We start from the raw sequence: 25,181 nt of genomic DNA, 5'->3' as shown, positions 1-25,181 counted from the left end.
TTAACCATGTCTGTGCCAAGCTTTAATGACAGAATCATTGATTTCTATTGGAAGGAGTTGTGGACTGGTTCCTGCTGTGGTTTGTCCAGCTCCATGGCTCTTGTCCCTTTCTAGCAGGTTCTGGAAGTACTTAACTGTGTCCTCACATCCCCTGAGCTTTGCTGGGGGTATCAGCTTTCTGAGGTGGCTGGGAGGACAGACAGGGACATGGAGTGGTCTCTCTGCCAGACCTGTGACTGCAAGATGCTCCACACAAAGCCTGATTGTCCAGAGAGCTGAGCAGGTCCAGGTCACTCCATGCCTCAGTTTCCCCCCTCTAAAGCAGGGGTGCTGCCACACACTCCTTTCTGCCTTCTCCAAGCAGAGGACAAGGCACTAACAGCCCACTAACATCCTTCCACACCATCTCTTTGCAATATTTTATACTTTGGGGTCTCCTTAGGGGTCTCAGTTTTATAACTTTATTTTTATAGTTGAGATCCTGGAAGTCTTTTCACACCAAATCACAGAATCACTTATGTCAGAAAAGGTCTCCAGTATCGTCAAGTTCAACCTTTGACTGATCACCACCTTGTCAACCACACCAGAGCACTGAGGGCCATGTCCAGCTTTTTCTGGAACACTTCCAGGGATGGTGACTCCTGGCCAGCCCATTCCAATGCCTGACAACCCTTCCCATGAAGAAATTCCTCCCGATGTCCAACCTGAACCTTCCTTGGTGCAGCTTGGGGCCGTTTGCTCTCATTCTGCCACTGGTTTTCTGGGAGCAAAACCTGACCCCCAGCAAGCTGTACCTGAAGAACAAAAAGATCCCCCTGAGCCTCCTTTTCTCCAGGCTTTTCTCCAGCTCCTTCAGCTGCTCCTCAGAGTTCCTTCCCTTCAGTTTTGCATCTCATAGCAGGGCACCGGGCATGTTGTCAACCCCATCAGCCCCAAACATGTTTCAGGTGGTCTCTCCTCCCTCCCAGCTCATTCCAGGCTTTGCAAAAATCCCCTCTACCTAAGCCACAGCACCGCACAACCTCTTTCTTTGCATTATCTCAGCACCTACCAATGCACCGGGGCCACCACACATCATCCCAGCGGGAGCCCCTGAGGGCTGGCAACTCCTCCATCCTCTGCAGCTCTCCCACCTCCCTGCACAGCTCCTTTGCTGGATTCTTGGAAATCCCGCTGGGTTTTGTTTGGGTATTTTTGCAAACACCCTCTCGCCTGGGTTTCCTTGTTCTCCTCCTTATTTTCCGCTCCCTCGGAAGGGGAGCTTGGCATGCTCTGAAAAAGACAAGCGTGAGTTTTCATTCTCCACAGGTGAGCTTTCTGTGCTGGGATCAGCAAGGAGCCCTCACACACGGGGAAAACGTTCGCTTGATTACGCTCTACCACCGCCAAAGCTCTTGTTGGCACTGGGTACTCAGCACAGTCAGCTTGGAAAAGGGGGGAAAAACACAAAAACCCAGCAAAGAGAAGGAGGAGCGGAGTTTGCAGGATGGGGCAGTGGGGGAAGACAAGAGGTGGTGCTAAAAGAGCAGCAAGACAGGGATGCTGGGCACCACGGGGCAGAGGACGAGGGGATAATTCCCCATGGCAGGAATATGCCATCTGTAAAAACCCATTTGGGCTTTTTTTATAGGAAGCGAGGTGGTAAAACTACATTTGCTAGCAAATAATTTAAATATTGCCAGTCACGTCACATTGTGGTTGTTTGGAAATAATTATATCCATATCACAGACGGTAAATAATAGATGTGCTTTCACTAACATTTTATTCATGTTCTGTTTTAATATGGCAAACTTAGAAGTAATTTAATCTCCCAGTAAATTGAACTGGTAGGGGGTTCTTCACACAGAAGATTGCAAGTTATTAATTCCAGGCAGTCTTCATCTTGTACAATTAGTCACTGTTTGCAGCTGGAAATGTTTTATTAATTTTCCATAGCAGTTGATTTTCCACAGTTTTCTCAGTTTAAATTAAGCAGTAAGAGCCGCTGTTTCTTCTTAAATAAATTTCCTTTCTACAAAAATACATGCCTCTGGCTATGTCAATTTTCCCGTTTGATTAAAGTGCCAGCAGGCAATTAATAACTTAATGCATTTTAAAGTACTTTTGGAAAAGTAATTTGAATAGCCAAACTTGTATATTTGAATTGATTGTTGCAGAAGATTTAACACACATTCTTAAATCACAGAACCTTGTAAAGGACAAATGAAGAGTTGCAGGAGCAGCAGCCACCATCCAACACTGTCTCCTAAAAAGCAGAGGGATCTTGTAAGGCTCCTTCTCTTCAGGGGTTGTCACCCAGATTGTGGCTCTGGGAGAGAATTTGGGGCCTGGTTTATTGGAGGCTTGCAAGAGAAGGGATTTCCTACATGGGCTGAGCTCACTGGGGATCAGGTCCTTGGGAAGCCCTGGAAAGGACCTGCTCTGGTTAATAACTGTCCCATCTCCACCAAATGGAGAGACTCCCACTGGCAGCAGGAATCTTCTCTCAGGTGGGTCCTTATGGTGATTCAGACCTATTGCATATCCATCACAGAATCCTAGAATTGTTTCAGCTGGAAGGGACCTTCAATATCAGCTGATTCCAACCTCTTCCATGAGCAGGGACACCTTCCACTATCCCAGGTTGCTCCAAGCCCTGTCCAACCTGGCCTGGAATTCACTTTGAGGGGTGGGGCAACCACAGCTTCTCTGGACAGCCTGTGAAATTTCTTTCCAATATCTCATCTAAACCTACTCCCTTTCAGTTTGAAGCCATTCCTCCCTTGTGTTGTCACTTCATGCTCTTGAAAAAGTCCCTCTCCATCTCTCTTGAATGCTCTCTTCAGGCACTGGAAGGCTGCAGCTAGGTCACACCAAAGCCTTCTCTTTTCCAGGTTGAGAATTCCCAATTCCACTGGCCTTTAGTCATGAGGAGTTTCATCATAATCAATCTAAACCTGCCTTCTGCCAATTTAAAACCATTCTCCCTATCCGCTCATGTAAAAAGTCTCTCTCCATGTTCATCTGCACACTCATGGTTATATCCCATGCCCTTTCCCACATCTATCCAGGGTCAGGCTCAGCAGGAGCAGCTCAGCACAAGCCCCCCCTGTGATTCCAACCCTTTCCTTTCACAGAAACAAGGACCCCAAAAGGCCACCTCACCCATGCCTGGCTCTCAGGTGGCGTCAGCAACTTCCAGACTGGAGAGATGTTTGTCTCATGGGCTCATGAGACCCCAGCACATCCCCTGGGCACCCACCCAGCCTTGCTGCCCTTCCAATGCCTCAGTCAGGCTGTTCCTCATGCACTCACTGGATGTGCTTTCCTGGGAAGCTGAAGCTGGGTGTGCTGAGGTCAGGGCAGGCAGGGGAGCGGGGTGTTTCTCCTCTCACACCTGACACCCTGATCCAGCCAAGCCCTTAAGAGCCCTCATAAATATAACTAGATAAACACCCCCTTTGAGTCGGTGGCATTATTCCTCTGCTTGCCTTAAAGCAGGCGCTTAAGGACTTTGTTGGATTGGATTTGAAATGCTTTAGCCCTCGTCTTTATCTGCCTTAAAATCAATCTTGGAATAAGGGCTGTCTTGTACTTGTTATTCCTTTCAAGACATCAGCAATCCCATCAACGTTTCCTCCTTTTTGAAGAAGCTGAGGAACTCTGACATTGCCCAGCTGCGAGGAGCTGAGGGCACCACGAGATACAACTGTGAATTTCATCTGGCGCATCCATGAACTGGGAAGAAATTATTTTTCTTGATGCTGAGCTGATTTTTCTGACCATCTCAATGTAGACCTGGAGCCAAGTGTGGGATGGCAGGAGGGGAAGAGGTGGGGGATTCATGTTGTGGCTATCAGTGTTTCACACATCTGAGACCACGGTGTGCCCCAGCTGAGAACTTCAATTCACTTAGTGCCAGATGAAATGGCAGCTGTGTTGGATTGATAAAAAAAATAATAATTGTGATGAAATAATAAGATTAATGCCAGCTAGTGCTGTTTAACCAAAAGGTCATTTTGACAGAGGTAACTTTTATCAAAGAAGCATCAAAATATCAGATTCATTTTTACTTTTTTTGAGGAGAGGGCACTAAGAAGACAAAGCGGGGATGTCGAACGTGCCAGGACTTTCCTGGGCTGTGGCATTTGGCTGGAATTTCCCAGTCTGCAAAGAACAGGTTCTCAGCTCTAGGGACATCATGGCCAAAGCTCTGCCATGACCAGCACCAGGTTCTGTGTCCCAGATGAGAAACTCACCCTCAAACCATATTCCTTTGGGTTAACTCCCGGGGATTTTATTTTTCTCTAATATCCTGAAACTGTGGGGTAGTTTCTGATTTCTCCACTAAAAAACACCTGCCTACTTGTCTTGAAAACCCAGTTCAGCATCACTGCAGTTCCCACCTGCCCCTAATGGCCTGTCTGGTCCCCGTGGGCAGCCTTGGCTCTCCAGGGACTGCACTGACAGCTCTGCCTTTCCTCCCTGAACTGGCTTAGTGCCCATCCTAAGGATGATGAGGCTAAAATACAAATGAAAAAGAAAAAGAAGGTTTTAAAGCTCTGCTCCTTGCCTGGGGCTGTGGCAGAAGGAGGAAAGTTGATTGGGAGGAATAAGTCTTTAATTGTGTGTCTCCCTTCTGCTGGTGGCTTCACCTCTCTGCTTTCCCACCAAGCCTGTCCTGAAACCCTGGATTTACCCAGTGAGTCTCATGTTGCTCCTGGAGGAGGGACCCTGCTGCCAGGGGACTCTGGGTTCTCCATCTGTCCTTGCTGGACCATGGACTGTGCCTTTCCCCTCCTCTGAAGGCCAGGGTGGTGTCCTTGAACCTCCCTGAGCACCTCACTGCCACGGGCACCGTGTCCAGGGACACCACCCCTGCCTTCCTCACACCATGAGCAACCTGATGGGTTGAAGGTGTCCCTGCCCATGCCAGGAGGGCTGCACTGGATGATCTTTGAAGGTCCTTTCCAACCTAAGCTTTTCTGTGATCCTGTGACTCCACGCTGGCTTGTACCTAGCCACTGCCTAGGCTCTGTCAGCCTCTGGCTCCATGTTTTTGGAAGTTCCTTGGCATCCCAGGACCAGAGTTGGGGGGCTGTCCCCTCCTTTCCACCTGACACCTCCCTGCTGCTCAGTGTGGTTTGTATCTTTCTGGGTGTGCACCCTCCAGCAGAGCCCAGTTAAAACCAGTGTACCCCAGTACAGCGAGCGAGTGGTGGAATTGCTTTAATTTTACCTTTGGAAGCAAGAGGTGGCTTCCAGCAAAAGCCAAAAGTGTTTTTTCTCCTGGATTTGGCTGCTGAAGTGTGGGACTGTGCTGTTTCCATCCCAGGAGCTGCTCTCCCACCTCTCCCAGATCAAATGCAAACAGGAGCTGTGGGAGGCCAGCCTGTCTCTAACTGCGTGAATCCATCTGAAGGGAAGAGACAAAATCCCCAAATCTCAAAATAATGAAAACAAAGATATCCAAGTAATAAAATCTGCGAGAAGCACAAAGACAACATAACTCAGATCTCAGCTGGCTCAAAGAAAGGGTCCATTAACAAGGGATTAGCAGGAGGGAAGTACACAACCAGTGAATAGGAAGTGAAAACACACCACACAGTCACCTAATATCACAGCCCAGTGCAGGGTTAGGATGAAGGATGTGTTGGTAAAGTCAGAATAACAGCTACTCCAGAAATCTATCAAATAAAACAAAATAAAGTGCTGCCGAACCTGCCTCTGCTGTGGAACCTGGTTCTCAAGAAGCCTTGAAAAACAGAGATTTTGCTTCTCTTGGAGCTATCTCCTCATAGATTTGGACCTTTGGGGTGCCTTCTTCACACAAACAGGAAAAAAAACATCAGTGAGATTGATTATGTTCTCCCCACTGCTGTTTTTCAGCTAGTCTGAAAGGGTCCCAAACTCTTCCTTCCTGAAATTGCATTGTAATCACTTGTTTGAAAGGCACTGCAAGCTTGTGGAGTATTTCTTCAAAAGCAGGGCAGGAGCAAGTGCTGTGTAATTAGATATGCAGCGAGCGTAGCGTATGTGGGTGATACATTCATTTGGAGTAATTCACACACTTGCACTTCCATCGTTATTTAGAGATTAAACCAGTTCAGCTCCTTAGTGCTCACGTCTGCCCAACACCCCCGTGGACTGCAGGCACTGGGGTCCCTCCTGAAGCCACAAAATATTAAACCCCATCCCAAAATGCTGCTGTGACACGAGTGTTCACAAGCAAAGCCTTATTTTAGTGGCTCCAAATTTTAGCTGCTGTGTGCCAGCAGGATGGGGGAGAGGCTGGGTGGTACCCAACACCCCTCCATGGTGATTCACAGCCCCCTGGGGGAGGGGGGGGGGGGTCAGCCCAGCTGCATCGGAAACAGGGCCAGGTTCTAAATAGGGGCTTAATCTGAGTTAAAATTAAATGGTCTTAATCTGGTCTTAATCTGAAATAATACCTCCGGTGTTCTGGATGTATGGGCAGAGGGACCAGTCACCGTCCTTCACGAGCCCTGGGCAGGGCTGCCAGGCAGGCTGGCTGGGACAGCAGCACCCTGCTGCCTCCTGGAATGATCTCTGGCTCTCCGTGCCCACCCAGCAGTAGTGATGATCACGCCCTCATCCCGACCACCCTCTGCAGACTGGAGACTTCTAGGTGCAAGACAGAAATTTGTTGGATTTGTAGGTTTGTGAACGCCCTCACAGGCCTGCCCTGGAGTCAGTGGAGCTCCTAAACCAGTGCAGGTGCAGCTGTGGGTGGCGCAGAGCACCTGGGTGCTGCATGTGCTGCCACGGTCCCCTCAAGGCAGTGGTCACAGGGAAATGGAGCCCTGAGGCAAAAGCTGTGGGTGCTGCTCATCCGGCTGGATGCAGGGGAAACCATTCACCTGAGCCTGGAAGGAAAGGGAAATGCAATGGGTGCAAGAGGGAGGATGGGAAGGAAGCGTGACAGACCTCAGGGACAGGGTGACACTGGCAGCACAAGCACAGCAGGACCTCGGTGGGGCTCAGCCCAGCACTGGGGTCAGACACTTGCACTTCAAACGTGAGCAGAAGCAGCAGAAGGTTGTTTCAGGAGCAGATGAGAGGCTCTCCCACCACCAAAGTCCATACATTCTTAGGAGATCTTGAGGTGGAAGGGGTCCACAAGGATCATTGAGACCAGCTCTTGGCCCTGCACAGACACCCCAAGAATCCCAGCTTGTTCCTGGGAACATTATTCAAACACTCCTGGGGCTCTGGCAGCCTTGGGGCCGTGCCCATTCCCTGAGGAGCCTGTTCCAGAGCTCAAACACTCTCCGAGTGAAGAACCTTCTCCTGATATCCAACCTAAACCTCCCCTGACTCAGCTTGATGCCGTTCCCGTGGCCAAAACCCAGTGAAAGCAAAAGGGGAAGCTTTCAACTTCCCTATTGGAGCCAACGTGCAGCTGAGCCCTTATCCACCCCAAAGCCACCTCAGCACCCATCAGAGGCATCAGCAGCGCCTAAAGACCTTTCCCAGCCCTTCCCTCAGCAAGGGCAGGGTATGCACCCAAAGCCTTGCATGCCTTGCCAGAGGAGCTGGGCACCTCCAGCTCAGAGGTTGCTGCTCCCTGGGTGAGCAAACTTAAAGCAAAAGTGTTTTTCAGGACGTGTGCCCTGAATCCTGCTCCAGCCTGATGGATTTAGGCGAGCATTGGTCCGAGTGGCATCATCTGACATCAGCTGGCACCTCTGGCAACAACTCCTGGGCTGGGGGAGAAGTTTTACAGCTTTGCTTTGCTTTTTGCCTGGCAATTGGCATGCAAATGCCCATTCCCCAGAAAATAATGTATATTGTCCCGAGGATTTATGTGTTTTCAGCTGCAATTTATGAGATTCTGCAAGCTCTGCTGGTAGCTTTGTATACTGGAGGTTTCATTTTAGAGTCATCAGCCACAGATTACGACTGCAAGGGGTGCCTGTCTTTAATCTGATTTTTGAAGGAATAAATGTTATTAGTTTTGATGAATTAATGGTATTTAGGTGTGCAAGGTTAGTATGAATTAATGTCCACCTGTTTCTGTTGTGTGGCTGACTGTTGTAAAAGGACTCTGGTAAGCAATCTTTATATGGTCTTTTTCCTTCCCCTTCATTCTTTTCTAATGCTCTTTTAGGAGCTTAAAAATAATGTTTGAGATTTCTTTTTTTCCTCTTTCTTTTTAAGTAAAAAGAAATATTGAAGATTTTCCCCTGGGTAGAGCTGACATTAACTTAGCCACTGCTGAGTCACGGAAGGCTAACAAGCATTTGGGAGCCCAACCAAAAAAACTCTGATTTATGGATGCTGCAGGTGGAGGAATAATTCATGGCATAGCTCAGCTTTCTGGGGAGGTCTGGCATTGCTGAGGATTGTGGATTTAGTGGTTGATGGAAGAGCACCAAGAGAGGAGTTGCAGGGAACCTGCCACCTCCAAAGTGGGTCACAGGAGTGCAGGGCCACTGGGATCTGCTGCCTCATGGAGCCAGGGACCACAGGCCCCTTTACGAGCTGTTCATCTTCTGCTTAAACCATTTCTTTAAAAATTTACCTCAGAATCATGGAGTCACAGAATGGTGAGAGTTGGAAGGAACCCTAGAGACCATCCCATCCCAAACCCCTGCTGTGGCAGGGATACCTTCCCTTATCCCAGGTTGCTCCAAGCCCTGTCCAACCTGGCCTGGAACAATTCCAGGGATTCCAGGGCAGCCACAGCTTCTCTGGTCACCCTGTGCCAGGGCCTCACCACCTTCACCCTCAGGCAAGAACTTTTTCTGGATATCTAATCTAAATTTCCCCTTTTGCAGTTTAAACCCATTACACTCTTCTTAAAATTCCGCGTTTTCCTCTGACCAGAAACAACCAGCCCTGATAATTACAAAACCTGATTTCCCCTGGCTGGTTCATGATCACTGTAACTTGGCTTGTTTGGGGTCCACGCTGTCCATCAGATCTTCTACTTGTTTGAGATTATTCCCGAGAATAACATCACTTTTACAGTGGGGGAAAAAAACCAACTCAGTGCAAACATTGCATATTTCACGTCCAAATGGTGGCGACAGGTCACGTTTTGAATTTCTCTGCGTGGGCTGAGGAGGTTTAACTATGAAATGGGTGGACAATGTGTTGAAGGTCTTCACTGCCACTCCATCCTTCAAAAGTAAGGACAGACAGACATATCTGGCTCTTTCTTTGCCCACCCTGCAGGGAGCTTGGCAGGGGTGTTTCACAAAGTTACTGGGGAAAGATTAGACTGCTCTAATAAGTTTGGCCTCTCAGAAGGGGGCTCAGCACAGAGTTTTTTGTACTTGTGAGCGCAAACAGTATTTCTGAAAACAGGCAGCAATATTCACTTCCAAACATTGAGTAATAATTCTACCAGAAAAAATAATTTTCTGGAATAAAATAAGCATAAAATTGGGTTCTGAATAGATGTGTCATGAACACCTAGACCAGATATTTATTTATAGACCCCTAGCAACGTTCAAGGAAGGTTGGAGAGGCTTGGAACAACCTGGGACAGTGGAAGGCGTCCCTGCCCATGGAAGGGTGTTGGAATGAGATGGGCTTTAAGGTCCCTTCCAACCCAAATAATTCTATAATTCAATGATTGTCAACAACATGGGGACTGAGAACACTGATCATTAAAAAAACCTGAGATTTCTCTGCCTTCCCTTGGTCCCATCAACTGGGGACTTGCTCTGTTAAAAGATAATAAGATCCAAGGTCTGGCACTGTTATCTGGATGAAAGGAACCTTTAACTGAGGATTTTCCCGATTTCCTTATGAGGAGTCTCCAGGAACAGGCAGGGAATGCCTGTGGTGCTGGAAGGATCCAGGTTTTATCGTGCTTGCCTTTATGAAATGCTGTGTTATCTGGTGATGGCTACAGCTTCCTCAAAATTGGGTTTGCTACAGTGCATTTGCTGAAAAAAAAATTGAACACAAAAGATCTGAAACCCTTTACAAGGGAAGCACCTGTAGTATGTGATAGGCTTCTTTCTCCCATATAGGTATATTTAGGAATAACAAAAAGTCTGTGTAAAACTGCCTTGAGCTGTTCTTTAAGTTAATTATCACTTCTTTTGGTACTATGAATGGCTGTTCAATGACACTGTCAGCGAGTGGAATGAACCAAATTACTTTAATTATGGAGTAATTGCACAGAGTGATGGTAATTAAATCTTGATCAGTTTAAGTGAGTGAATTAATTGCTCCAACTTGGAATGCACACCACAGCAAGAGGAGTTGTTTTGTAGTTTAATTAACACCAACCACTAAATTCTTATCATATCTAAAATGCAGACAATTAATGAGTTTGATTCTCCTCTCACCTTAATAGGAACTAGGACAGAATGCATGCTGAGAAAGGTAGTTGTGGTAGCAAAATGACAGAAAACTTAATATTCCTGTCAGTGGTGGAGATACATTAGCTATACTCTGTGCTTTGCCTTGCAGTGAAATGTGCAAATAGAAATATTTCCATATAATTAGCTCCTGGCCCCATTTTGTTTCAATACTCGCTGATCAGCCGAACAGGAGACATTGCCAAATTTGTTAATGTTTTCAACTTCAGCTGCCTGTGTTTCCAGGTGATTTTTAGCCTCTTCTCCCTGTGTTGTCCAGCGTGCTGCTCCCAGCCTGGATAAATGAGCTGCCACTTTCCTTGTGCCATGTGCAAAGGTGCTGCCATAATTTTGGGTGTGTGATGGTCACACAGACCACTCCTTAATGCAATGTCCACCTTCTGCCTCACCTGACAGCCTCCCAAAAGTGACTCCTCTCATGGGAAGGTCTTCTCTGCTTCTCTTCTTTTCACTCCTGCCATGATAGCACCTTCCTGAAGGGTCAGGGGGCAAAGAGATTGTGGTTCAGGGGACATAGAGGTTGTGGTGCTGACATGTTGACAAAAGGGAGGAAAGCTGCAAATGCAACCCACAAGTGCTTGCCATGCTGGTGACACTGCTTAAGGGATACTTAAGTATAAAGAAGAAGGGAGCTCCCAGCACATGATGTTTCTATGGGTTCAAAGTATTAATTTTTAGCTTCATCACAGAGATTAGAGGAGGGGGAAACTCCCTGGACTGATACCAAATGAGGAACTTGGCTCAAAGGTGCTTTTAAATAGTAAAATATGTGTCCTGAACACCTGCCTGGGGCAGACAGACAGCTCCATCTTTCACTAACAGCGTGAGGAGGTGATGATTGACCCTGCAGAGAAGCTGGGGGAGGTGTGACCCTGAGCTGGAGCTGCCACTCCTGAGGTCACAGCCATCACCATCCCACCAGGACACTGATGGCCACTGGCCAGCATCCTGGAGGGCGGTGGCCACAGTGGGAATGCCATGGCTTCAGTGGCACTGAGGTTCTAGAGGTGTCAAGTATTTAACTGGAATTTGTACCCCTGAAGTCTCTGGATTTGACCAAACGTGGCAAATTTTCCAATACAGGAAAGCACTCAGTGGTGTGACCAGGGACACTGCCCAGCTGGCAGGGCCACAGCAGCTGCCTCTTCGTCAGCTCTGATTTCTGCTTCCTCTCTAATTGCTGCTCAGAGCCAGCACTGTCATGGATCTGCAACGCTGCTCTGCCCAAGGCCAGCTCTTGATCAAATTTTCCACATCTCATCCAGACCTTGGTCACATTGCCTCACTCCTTCCACGTCCCCACTCGGCTCCATGGCTTGGGCACAGGCACAGCTACAGGAGGTAATTCCCTGCTGAGTGATATCTCCTCTGATTTGAATTGCTGCCAGTGGCAAAACACCGTATTTTGGAAGTGAAAGAAAGAACCTGCTGAATTAGAGGTATTTCTCCATCCATTTGCAAGGTTTCATGGAGTTAATTTGAATGCATGGTTCCCGTGGCTGCCTTGACAAAATCAGAGCCTTAGAGATGGCCAAGGAATTCCCATTTGTAGGGATTTTTGATCCCCTGAGGCATGCTCAGCTTCTGCTAAGGACTCAAGCCACATAAAGGGTTTAGATAGCAGCTCCCTCCTCCTCCAACACCATCAGACTCACAATCTAATTTATTTCAAAGCATTTTCCTACTGTTTTCCCAAAGTAACATGGCAGCACTATGTCTGGGGCTCACTACCCAGCATCCTAGATTTTCTTTTTAACATTTTTCTCACTTCCTTCTTTTGGTGACTGCTCATGGACTGGTGCATGATGTTTGCCTGGGTTATGTCTTGAAGATATTTGAAGACAGAAGGTTTTTTTCATTCTGAAAACTGAGTGAAAGGCCCTGTTGTTCAATTTTTGTGGTGCTGGAGTAATTAGCCAAAGGACTTGCAGCATCTTGATGTTGCTGTGTTGAAAGCAGCATCACAACTTATGTCCATACCAGGAAGGGCTGCCTAAACCGTGTGACAGGGTGGGAAATGCCAAATCATAGAGTCACAGCATTCCACAGTGGTTTGGGTTGGAAGGGACCTTAAAGATCATCCAATTCCATCCCCTGCTGTGGGTGGGGACACCTTCCTCTACCCCAGGTTGCTCCAAGCCCCATCCAGCCTGTCCTGGGACACTTTCAGGGACTGGGCAATCACTTTGTTTCACATTTCCCTCAAAGTGCAGGAAAACCAAACCTTTGGCACTTATTCTCATCTATCCACCCCTTTCTCCACTCCTTCTTCCCTAGGTTTTACACAGCAGATTTAAGCCCTGGATGAAGGAGGCTGTGCCTTCATTCCCTTTGGGACCTTTGTTGCACTTTGCCTTTCCCCACAAAGCACCACGTTCATTTTGGCACTGGAGAGGCCACAGGACCACTCCACACAGACAGGGCCCTGTGCCACCCTCCAGCCACCTTTGGGCACCTGCCTGAAAGACCAATCACAATGTTTGCCTATGGAAACACAGGGAAGGAAGGGAATTGCTTGTTTTTATTCTAGGGAGGGTCTGGACCCACCTGGACCTGAATTCCTTCCAGGTGCCCATCCCTGTGGCTTCTCTGCTACTCTCCCTACACCTCCTGCCTGGCTCTTGGATAGTGCCAACCTTCTCCACTGCCACTGAGGTGACCAGGGGTGACTTGCAGTGATGTGGAAAGGTTTGAACACCCCCCACTCCCTGTCCCCCCAGCAATCCACCCCTCCTGCAGGACCCAGGCTATCAGGAACAGTGTGGAAATTCTGCTAATCCCATGCAGCCGTAGAGAGCTTTTCTCCCATTTGCTGGATGTACGAAATCCATATGTCATCAATCTCTTTCTGGTAGCTGGAGCCTGCTCATGAAGCTTAAATCTCTGGCATGTGGCTGGGAGCATGAGGGCCAAGTCCTGGTGCCTGCCAGCACAAGCTTCCACCTCCCACTTCTCCTGCTGCCCTCTCGTCTCCTTCCCCTGGCAGCCAGCACTCCCTGCAGCGACTCTTGGATCCATTTTAGGGGAACCAAATGGTTCCTGTGTAAATCTGGTGGTGGAGCAGCCCAGATGTGCTGTTGGAGCAAGGAGGAGGCAGAGCTGGGCAGCTGGCTGTGTGCTTTCCCCTGGGAGGGCATCACCAGTGCTCCAAAATCTGCTTCCCAAACCACCTGCCAGCCCTCAAGCTGCCAAAAAAAGCAATAAATGAAGTGCAGCAGGGTCAGCTGCCTGGCCTCCACCAGCACTGGGGAGCTGAGGCTGCTTAAAAATGCCAAATTTGGGGTCAAAAATCAGCCCTTTGTTGATATTGTCTTTGTTTCACCACTCTGCTCGGGCCCTCCAAATTCTTCTCCAGAGGCTGGGCAAAGTAAATGGGCAAAGGGGGTTGGTCTGGGAAACAACCCAGCCCTCCACAGTGGGAATGTGTGGCTGAGGAGGTGCTGCAGTTGGCAGGGAGGAGCTGGGCACCATGGAGAGGTGACAGACCTGCTGGTGGGGACCAGGGTGCCAGGAACGCTGCCCCAGCACTGCCAAGCATGGAGCAGATGTGGGAGGATGGGGAATGCTGCCACAGAGGGGTGCACAAGAACAGGGAGTGAAGCCCAGGAGCAGCACAGGGTTGGGATGAGGGGAGAATTCACATGGGGTCAGAGCCCTTCTCCCTTTATCTTTGGGAGATTTGGGTAGCTTACTTTATTTTAGTCCCTTGCAATACATTTATATAAAGCTGCTTTGAGCTGAGTGCTTCTTAGTTCTGGTCTCTGCTCTATTTAAACATAAATGTTTTAAAGTGCACGGATAGGTTTTTAACAGGGAAAAAAATTGCATGTGAATTACATTTATTTCTTGTTTACCCATACGGCTCCAGCCGACACTTATCGACAGATTAACTTTCACTAAACTTTCTGTGTAATATGTTTTAAAAACCCACTTCAAGTACAGATTCTATTAGTTCCTGACCTTATGTTTTAAGAGGAAGAAAGTGGCTTTACACCACATGAAATGTGTTAATGCATGGATAGAGGTCCTCTTATCCTCCTGCTTACATTAGGTCCAATCAGGAGAATGGATTATGTTTTTAATAATCTGACATTAGTATTAAAAGTAATATTTAAGGCATTAGGATCCATAACTGGTGCAGTGCATTCAGAGCTTTCTCTTTGTGTGTGTGCACACACGGCTGGGCTAAAACATATGTTTATGAAACAATGCATTAGCCCAAAACCTCCCCAAATATATGGGGATAAATTGGGGCAGCAGATTACTGTTGACATCACTTTTTCAATTAGAGGCAAAGGGAAGATTTGATGGCCATTTTAAAACTGATTATGGAGGGCAGGGATTAGAGGCTGTTAGGAGCAGGAGGTCTTGCTCTCCTCTCAGTCTTGGCCTCCTGGAGCTCTGTGGACTTCAGGGGTGGGTGCTGCTTTATGGGGTGGAATAAGGCCAGAGGCACTGGTGGCACTGGTTTTATATACAGGTCATCTGTATGTGAAGCTGGGCCTCTCTGCCTGTCTTAGTCCCTTGGAAACATTGCATGGGACAGGGGAAGAAATTTGGAGCCTTTATCCCTAAACTGAATGTTTTAGGGGAAAGCCAAGCCTTCCCAGCTGGTCTACTGAACCCTGATAGACTGGATCTCCTCTCTCTCTTGGCTGGAGGGACATTCAAGTCATCTCAAGCCCTGATGTCCCCTGCATCCCCTGGAAAAGACAAAAGGGAGCTGGAAAAGAAATAGGGAGCACCAAGATAAGAAAATGGTGTGTGCGGCCAGCACCATGAAGAGGAATGGACTAGGATCTGCCATCCCAGCCAGATTTCTGCAGTGTTTCATTCCCTCCACTCAGAGCCTTACTTCTAGGTCTAGTTTGTCTAATTGCAGCTTTTAGCACTTCAGGCTCACTTCAGCTTCATCTGTTCAATTAATCATCCTTCCAGAGTCAGAAATCTTCTCCTCATGGGGCACTCACAGCCCACGGCCACATTACTGCCCACCCTCCTCTCTGCTAAGCTGTAGATTGCTCAGTGGAATTACAGAGGGGTTTTTCCACCCCTACTGGTGCTCACAACAAATTTTAGACCTGTCCTATGTTTTAAGAATCCTCCTTGGGAAGCCTAACCTGAGCCTAACACTCCCATCAGTGCTGGATGCAGATGTAACTCCACGACTGCTATTTCCTATCGGCAAGAATTTGAGATCAAAATGCTTCAGCCTCCATTCCTCAGCTGCTGGGAGAGCATCCTCCCTCATTTTCACGCACACACCTTTCTCTCTCACGTCTCTGGGACAGCAGGAATTGCAGGGAGCCTCCAGCTTTTCCCCCTCCGACGGCAAACGAGGCTTTATCTTCCCAACATATGCGCAGTAACTGTTGTTTGGTGGCAGAAGGGAAATCCACAAGCTATCCAGCCACTGCACCTGCCTGCTTGGACCACATTCCCCTACTCGTGCTTGTTCACTGGAGTTAAGCAGGTCCTGGGCTGGGAGACCAGCTGGGAAATCCAGTGATTACAGGCACAAACACACGAGCGAGGGGCGGGGATGGGCAGCTCCTGTTTGACCACCACCGAGGGAATTTGGCATCACACCATCCTGACTCTTTATTTTAATCCAGTCAGGGGAGATCCGAGCGAGCCAAAGGGGGTGGGAGACAGGATATCCCCCACCCTCCAATCTGGACTGGTGACACATTTTGTCTGGGGGAACACAGCGGTTCCAGGCAGCCACCCTGGGGTCCCCAGACTGTCCTGCCTTCCTCCTGCTCTGCCACAGCCTTTTCTAACTCTGAGGGGATGTCTGAGCAGAGCATCTTTGTCTCCAGCTTCCAGACACAACAGCTGTTCCAGGGGGCAGCCTCTCACAGGTGTGGTTTTGGCCAGCACAGGGGTAAAAAGTGCCAGGTGAAAGGATGGGTTATGCAGAGCTTGTGGTGTTTAGCTGAAAAATTCCTTTCCCAAAAATGCTGCAGAGGTGGGTCATTTCTGAGTAGGTAAGAGATGAGACCCCACAGATACCTCCATGCTTGGTGTCTCCCAGGAAATAACAGGAGAAACTCCTTGAACTCAGGACCCAATGGATGTCAATCATGTGTAGAGAAATTAAATTAATTTTAAAGGTTTTTCTTAGTTTTCATGGTGCTCTTTCCAGCTGGTCAGCTACAGTGGACAAAAAAACCCAGTTTGATAAACTGATATTCATGAATACCAGTGGATATTATTCTGCAAAAGCTTCGTTTGGGAAGGTCAAGTTGTATGGCATTACCTCATATTTATGAGTGAAAAAAATCCACACCAAAAAAAAAGTGAAAAAACATCCTAGAAAACAGGAAAAAGGGCTGCAATTGCCTCCTGCATTGCAGAAGAATTATCTGTGCTGATTAAGCTGTTGCTCATTAGCTCACCAGCTTTATCAAGGCCTTTGACCCCAGCAGGAATGATAGCACAGAACATTTGGACCACCTTGGGTCACCACGCACCCATTTTGCCTTTTATTTTTTCTTTTCCCCTGCTAATATAATGTGTAAATATATGCACAGCTGACCCTGCTGGAGAGTCCCCTGTCCCCTGCAAGAGGCTTCAGTTCCCCTGTGCTTCCTTTCACAGTGTAAGTTCAGGCAGATTTGTGGAAAGCAGGAGATTTTGTTTGCACCTAAATGTTTTTGTAGGATTTTCCTTAAAGGCCTTAATGCCATAGAAAAACATCAAGAGGCAAATTCTTCTTTGGGTTACACCAAAAAGGGGAGTAAATCAGCTGAAGGCAGTGAGGGAAGCTGGATTTATCCCACTGGAGGCAGAAGCAGAGCTCAGCCCCTTGCACTTTGCTATTTTCTGCACCAGCAGTTCTGGCCTTTGTAAAATGAGATGCAGTTTTTTCATTGTGGCTTGAGAGGAGCCTGCAAATGCCAGATGACAGAAAGCAGAGGAGGAGAAGTCTGAGGCTCCTAAATTAGAAGCTGTGGCAACTTCAGGAGCTGTTCTACAGAACTGCAACTTCAGGTACTGCCCTTGGCTTTATGTTAAATGTTGTTTTCTTGTGATTTTAACACCAGCATTTGGTGTTAAAAAGATGCTCAGGGAAGGCTCTCAAATCCATGATTGGGCAGTACTAGATTGGAAGATTTGTCTGCTTATGGGATGGGACTTGGAGCAACTTGGTCTAGTGGGAGGTGTCCTTGCCCATGGCAGGGGGTGGAATGAGATGGGATTTAAGGTCGATTCCAACCTCAACCATTCCATGAAGATTTTGGGGTCCTTCCCACAACATTTCCCACAAGGCAGCTGGTTTGGGCATGGACTTCTCATGGAGTGCTCTGGCCACATGGGTGCTGAGCAACTGGTGATGTGAACGGGCAAGCCAGGTCTGGGAATACGCCAGGATTTAATCTGGATTTAATGTAATCCATTTAATACTTTTCCTAACCCAGCCTTCCACAGGAAATGGAGATGGAGCCAAAGTATCCTGATTCTGATTTTGTGCTTCCTGACCTCTAAGGAGAACAACTGCAGGACCTCTGCAGACCTTGAAACAAGGGGATGGAGGACGTTCAGGAGATTTGCCTGGATGTGTGGAGGGTGAAATTCCACCTGAGCTCTGGGACATGCTCCTGTCAGCCACCAGCATGCTGAAGGAACTGTGCCTGAGGTTTGGCTTGTTTTTTCAAGCAGTGGAGAATCCCACTGTCCCAGCCTGAATTTTTGGTGAGGTTTATGCTTAAAAGGTTCAGCCGTTACTGCAAGTGTAAGAGAAGAATACTGTGTTCTGCTCCTGTGTAAAAACTAGTCCCAGGTCAGGAACTAAAGGGGCTGAGCCAGAGATCAGCCTGGGAAAAGCAAACCAGCCCACTCAGCCTAACTCAAAATCCTACCCATGGGTTAACTTCCTAACTCTCTCCCCTCCAAAACTTGGATTTATTACATTGAAGCTCTCCAGGTAATGTGAGCTATCCACAAAATGGCATGTCCTGCATGCTGGCACACCTCTAACAGAGGTTAGAGAGCCATCACAGGGCTGCTTGGATACAGAGAAATGGGAATCATGGAATCACAGAAAGATTAGGGTGGGAAGGGCCCTTAAAGCTCATCTCATTCCACCCCCTGCCATGGGCAGGGACACCTTCCACTATCTCAGGTTGCTCCAAGCCCTGTCCAAGATGGCCTTGGACACTTCCAGGGATGGGTCAATCCACCATGTCTCCTCTATTCCAACACTACCTGCTGTTCAGCATCTCCACAAGTTCATTTTGGCCACCTATCAACACACCACAGTCCTTGTCTGTAACCTCATCTATGCAGAACAGGGGGAGGAGAAAAGGTTCCTATCACAGTCTTACCAGAATGAGAATAATACAAAAACCCTGTGGGAGAACTCGGGTTTTGGAACTGACTCTGGACCTGCATCAGTTTCCAGCTGGAATAAAAGACAACCTGGGGTAGCTTAACCATGAGCAGAAGTAAGGATTTGTTCAGTGAAGGAACACAACAAAGATATGGTGAAGCCAGGTAGGAAACACAGGTTAAACCAAGTAGAGAGAGCAATTTTGGAGGGCACAATTCCTGTCCTTCTTGACATCCATTGTGCAAATTCCCTGAGCATCATCCTCAGCTGACACAATTTTGATAGAAGCTTAAAGAAATGGGAAGGAAAGAGAGCGGACTGCTGGAACATGAAAAATTCTTACCTAGACGAGTTCCTTGATGAGTTTTACTGCACCTGTGAGCACAGGCGAAGAAATGAGAGTTTTAAACCCTGGAGGCCCCTGAACTGTTGGTACAGATCTCCAGCCACATGATGTGTGTGGGCATTTCTTAGGCCAGGCTCTGAGTTTGGCCACCAGGGCTAGAAATTATACCCTACACCTGTAATTAAAAGAAGGATGAAAATGGGTACATTAGTAAAAAATGTTCCTTTTCCCCAAACACTCACCAGAGCGTAATGGAACAGCCCTAATGGAACAGGGATAAAGGGAACAAGGCCAGCTGGTGCAGCAGCCAGAGAAGATGGTTTGGGAGGTGTTGGTGGAGTCACTGCGCAGATCAGACACCAGACCTGAGCCTGCCAATAAGGCATGGGGATAAATAAATGCTATTAGTTCAAGGAAATCAGGTGTGAAAACATAGAGATGACTGTCAGTGCTCTGGGAAAACCAGTTGAGACAAATGGGATCTGTGACTGCTCAGTGTGACAGAAAATCAGCTGAGAAGCCACTGAGACTGGTGCAGGAGGAGACTGGAGTCTTCTACAAGTCAGTAAAGCCTTTCTGACAAAGGTGCAAAACTGTGGGGAACAAGAAATGGGGGAATTTAAATTAAAAATTGAAACAACAAAGATGGGGAAATGAGTTCAGTCCATTTTCCTATTTGGGGAATAAAATGAAGCTGAGCTTTGAACCAAAGAAGAAGCCGTCCTGACAGCAGTGAAACCAAGTCTGTTTTCATATGGAACTGAGCCCCTGTCTTCTCCCAGACCTCTGACCCCTTCTCACCTGGGAGATCTATACCTTTCTTTTGAATTTTGTAGGCTCAAAAGGCACTGGGAGTTTCCTGGGGGATGTGCAGTGCATGAATCTGGGTCCCTTAGATGGTCAGGAGGAACACAAGGAACCAGCACAGAGGTTCTCCATGTGCTTTGGGTGACCAGCCACGTCCAAGCATGTCCTTGATGGCTGGACGTACCTTGAAAATGTGCTTTTGCAGGATGGGGCAGAAAGAACTCCATGTCCACGGACACCAGGATGCTCCCTGGACCAGATGTGCTTTTATTCCACTTTATTCCCCTTGGAAACGCCCTCTGTACCATATGCACTGCAGCCATCCTGCTGTAACTGGGATATGGGAGCCTGGTCTTGGCCCCCTCAACAAGCAAGTCATAAAAAGCAGCTTATTCAAACAACTTAAGAACAAATAAAAGCAGCAAAACCTCCTTTCTCGTGCTTTGCGGGCGGCCATACATCGTCAGTGGAAATTCTGCCAAACTTCTTGTTTAAATATCGGAGCTGCTCTTATTTGTATTGTTGGTGTCCCCATGAGGACCTGCTCTCCTTGCACGGGGATATTGTTTAGAATGAAGCCTGGGCTGGCTACTTTGCCATTAAAATTCCGTGCCAGCCCAGTGCTGACAATATTGAAGCTTTGCTAAATGTGTGGACGTGTAAGTTCATTAAATGGGTGCTGACTGTTGTTACACGAGTACAGCAGTTGAGTGCTTTCTGTATTAACCTTATCACCTGATGGGCAAAAGAAAAGGTTTAACTAAAGCTTACGACTAATTGAACGGTATTTCAGTATTTTCTTATGTAAAACTGGTTCTGGTCTATTGTTTTTATTTATTTGCAATAACTGTGCTCATTCAAGTTTGTAATGACACTGCCATGGGTGAATAGAATTTGCTTTAAGTATTATTCTCCCTTTTCCTATCTCCTGCCTCCTCTAAACTGTGTCTCTCAGGAGAAAATCTGCAACAGAGCCTGGTAAAAAGACAACTCTCTAAGTACACATTCATTTTGGGGAGATATGCTCCCAAGACGTGTTTTTAAAATTACTTTTAGCAGTTCCTGTTTATTTTCTCTGCCTGCCTTGGGTATTTCCTGTCGGGCTGAGCACCGAGCGTGGTGCTGGAGGAGATAGGAGAGAAAAAGCCTCTCCAAGAAGGTGGGAGGTGTGTTTTCATCAAGACACTGCACAAACCAGAGCACTTTCTTTGCTCGGTTGCCACTAGAGTATGCTCTCGTGCTACAAGTCCCAAAGATTTTTTTTTTTTCAGAAAGAAATCGCTCTGTGTAGCGCCAGGCCGTCTTTCAAATCCTTTCCACTTGCCCCAGTGGTTTGGGTTTTTTTCCTAAGTAATACTTTTTTTTTCTTTTTTTTTAAATTGCTGTTGAGAACATACCCAAAGCTTTGAGAAAACCCGAAGGGTCGCTCTGTGGTGAGGTGAATCTAATTTGGGTTTGGACAACTCCCAGCTTCTAGAGGGTGGGTGAAAATGGCCAAAATATACCTTACCTGTCTCTAAAAAAAAACAACCAAAAAAGGGAGGTTTGTACGTCCTTCCTGCCTTGGTCAGACCCCTGTGTCATGACTGATGAAGAAAGGGGAAGCAAACTCACGAATTAATAGATTTGTGCTTACAGAAGAAACATGTAAATTCCCCTTTTCAACATAAAGTGTGCCTGTAATCCCAGCCTTTGAAACGGTGGTAGTTATTCAGTAAGATAAAGGCTGCTGTGAGCCTGCCCCTACCACATTACAGCAAAGTACTTTGTCACTGGCACCCTAAAAGTTCCAGTTTCTGCATGACAAAGATATAAAACAACTTGCAGGACAATTAAAGAACAGTTTGTCCTCACCCCTATTATTACCAGCCATTCTTCCACGTTTCGATATTTGCCCGTAAATTGCTACCTCCCCCATCAATATAATTGTAATCAGCCACGGTTAACATTTGTCTTTGGATGCCTTTTCCAAGGGAAACACAAAGAAGGAAAAATGCAGCAAAGAAAAAAGCCACACTCTGGATAAAGAGCCTCGCCAGCAGCCTGCTTTCACACACAGGCTGCGCACTTTGCTGCTAAAATTACATTTTAGGAGCCCCAACGGGTGCAGGAACAATGACCCCGCTCATTTCCATAGTGACAATGGCTGGTGGAGGATTGGAACACGTCTTTTTCCTCCCCCCGATGGTCCTCAGCCAACAAGAGCACAGACCTGCCAAGGAGTTGGGTCCGTGGAAGCTCTCGGTCACCAGGGAGCCGGGGGGTTCCTTTAGGGATGGGAGGCAGCCCTTCCCCAGGTGGTGCTCACATCCTCAAACACCAGCTCCTCCAAGCAGCCCCAGCGACTTCTGAGCGGGTCAAAACTTCAGCTTTTCTGTACAGCCCAGCTGAGTGCACAGAGCTCCCCTAAATTCATGAAATCATACGTGGCTTGGGTTGGAAGGGACCTGAAATGCCACCTAATTCCAACCACTTCCATGTGGACGGATACCTTCCATTAGGTGAGGTTGCTCCAAGCCCTGTCCAACCTGGCCTTGGACACTTCCAGGGTTCCAGGGGCAGCCACAGCTCCTCCGGGCACCCTCATCACAGAGCTTCACCATCACCACAGAGAAGATTTTCTTCCCACTATCCCATCTAAACCTATTCTCTTTCAGTTTTAAGCCATTCCCTCTTGTCCTATCACTCCACGCTCTCGTAAAAAGTCCCTCTCCAGCTCTCTCAGAGTCCCTCCAGGCACTGGAAAACCACAATTAGGTCACCCCAAATCCTCCTCTTTTCCAGGCAGAACAAGCCCAGCTCTCCCAGCCTTTCCCCAGGAGAGGGGCTCCATCCCTCAAACCATCCTGGTGGCCTCCTCTGGACTCGCTCCAGCAGGTCCATGTCCCTCCCACGCTGGGGACCCCGGAATTCCCATTAATGCCTTCCTTGGTTTCATCTTTCAGGGGTTTTGTGCTGCTGTTCCAGCGGGACCCTTCAGCAGCAGCTTCTCCAGCCCCCAGAACACGACACGTGTTCCCTCAGTTGTGGCAGCCCTTAATCCTGCTCTTTTTCTCCCCCTTAATAAATGCAAACCTAATTTTCTAACGTCTCCACTTAGATCTAATCCATAAGGCTGTTTATTATCCTCGTTACCCTCTCCTGTACCTTTTTCATTTGTATTCAAAAGCCTCTCTTTAATCTGTCTCAATTCTGCAGGTATGGCCTCGCCGCTCTTTCGTACAATCCCATAATGATTTCCACGGATGTGTTCTAGTCCTCTATCGATAGGTCTCGGGATGCTATTTGCCTTCCTTAACTACTTCCCGCAGCGGGAATCGCTGCTTTTAATATTCCGTGCGCTGACACCTTCCATCCTTTCCTTCACCAGCATCTTGCGCCACCCCATCCAGGGGTTAAATCTTTATTATTTGTGTATGGCCACACTAGGGCCGTGGTGGAGCGGCTGCAGCCTGCACCCAGCAGTGTCCGAGGAGGGGTTTGATGTCTCTGAGAGCGGCCACAAGGCGCTGATCCTTAAAAAACCTCGTCCTGAAGGGACGGTCCCGGCAGTACGGGAGAGGTAGGACGCGCTCCGCTTCCCTCCTTCCCCCCGCCTCTCCACGGTGGTTTCGTCCCGTTCCCCCCTCCCCCCCCGCGTGCGTTGGTCCCGCCCTCCCGCACTCACCCTCCGCCACGCCCCCTCCGGCTGTACCAACTCCTCTCAGCGGGGGAGGATGGAAGAGAGCCGGAGGCCGCGCTGAATCCCCTCACAGGGTTTGCGGCTCTCTCTGTTCTCTGTCTGGGAGTTAGCATAGGAAAAGCCACGGGGAGGCTCTTTGGGGAGAGCGAGAAGGCGGGCGGGGCAGGGATGCTCCCCCCGCGAGTCGGCGGATGGCACATCCCGCCCTCCCCGCGCGGCCGAACCCGGAAGGTGGCGGCGCACATGGGCACGGGAACCGGGACCGGCACCGGGGCCGGGATCGGCATCGGCACCGGCACCGGGATCGGGATAGGGAACGGGGCGGGAGGAGCCGCCGGGGCGCTGGGAGCTGCCGTAGCTGCTCTCTACACGGCCACGCTGCCGCCCGCCCTGCCCGGCGGGGATGCGGGTAAAGTACCGGGTCACCGCAGCGGCGAGGGTGCGGAGCGCGGTCCTCGGACCCTGACCGCGGTGCCTCGCGGTCAGCCTTCGGCAGGGAGTGGGGGGACGAGCCCTTAGGGACTGGTGCATTCCTGTCACCCCATAGGAACTCGTGTGTCAGTGTCAGCCCTGTAGGGTTGCTCACTCCAGAGGAGCTGGTGCATTGATGTCACCCCTGGAGGCTCGGTGTCACCCCAGAGAGTCGCTCACTCTAGAGGGGCTGGTGCGTTGTTGTCACCCAGTAGGCTTACTGTCATCCCATAGGGATGCTCATCACCCCTATAGGGTTGCTCACTCCAGAGGGCCTGGTGCTTTGCTCACACCCCATTAAGTTGGCTGTCATCCCATAGGAATGCTCACCCTATATGGGGCTGTCACCCCATACGGTTGCTGTTATCCTGTAGGAACTGGTGCATTAGTGTCACTCCAGAGGGTTACTGTCACCCCATAAGGATGCTCGTGCCATAGGGACATTGCTGTCACCCCATAAGGATGCTGGTCCCGTTAGGTCCCCGTAGCCACTGGTGCAGTGCAGCCACTTTTGGGGTGCTCACCCCATTAGGGTCGGTGCATTCAAAGCTCCCCACAGGGGCACTGGCCCCACAGGTGGGTGTAGCAGGGATGCCCTGCATTGGGGTGGACACCCCTCGGGGCCAGGGTGATTGCCCAGTGGGGTCAGCACAGCAAGGTGCTGGTGCCCTCGGGCCACCCCATAATGGTTTGCCTGTATTTGAGCCTTTCAGTGAAGGATTTAGCCTGGGGCCTTGGGGACAGCTGGTGGCTTTAGGAGACAGATGTGCCATCCTGCCAGATGTGCTGTCACTGCTTGGACTGTCACTTTCCCCGGCTTGTGGAGCAGGGAACTCTTTGGATCTGCCTGTCTGGAAGTGCAGCTTCCTGACAGTGTCAGACTGTCCAAATTTTTGTGTTTGGCACTGCTGATCCCACAGGTGGGACAGAGTTCTCCTGTTTTGGTCCTGCTGTGGTTTTACTGATTTAATCTCTTCTTGCTTAAAAAAAACCACTTTGGTTTCACGTGTGTGGTTTGGAGATAGGAGGGCTTGTTTTTTTTTCTTGGGAATATGGTGATAATTTTTATTTCATGGAACAAATGTTCAGGATACTTTCTTTGTATGTCATCCCAGAACAGTGTTCAGTGGCTCTGCTTAACACTGCGCCTCTTGGTCATCAGTGGTTTCAAATCCAAGCTGTGCATGAAATTCCTTCTA

At 48.6% G+C, this 25,181-nt stretch overlaps 1 protein-coding gene across 1 annotated transcript in view; it reads left to right on the top strand.

Annotated features, from left to right (window-relative positions):
• The window catches only part of TMEM260 (transmembrane protein 260), a 60,209-nt gene that overhangs the window by 2,953 nt on the left and 32,075 nt on the right, over positions 1-25,181 (top strand). Inside the window, exons 3-5 of the mRNA XM_062495422.1 lie at positions 20,401-20,488; positions 23,259-23,391; positions 23,622-23,920. Of these exons, the coding sequence (XP_062351406.1) occupies positions 20,401-20,488; positions 23,259-23,391; positions 23,622-23,920 (520 nt within the window). The remainder of the gene's footprint in view (positions 1-20,400; positions 20,489-23,258; positions 23,392-23,621; positions 23,921-25,181) is intronic.

The sequence above is a fragment of the Cinclus cinclus genome, chromosome 6 (assembly GCF_963662255.1).
Source record: "Cinclus cinclus chromosome 6, bCinCin1.1, whole genome shotgun sequence".
In the NCBI taxonomy this organism is placed as follows: Eukaryota; Metazoa; Chordata; class Aves; order Passeriformes; family Cinclidae; genus Cinclus; species Cinclus cinclus.
This window is presented reverse-complemented; position numbering and strand designations above follow the sequence as displayed.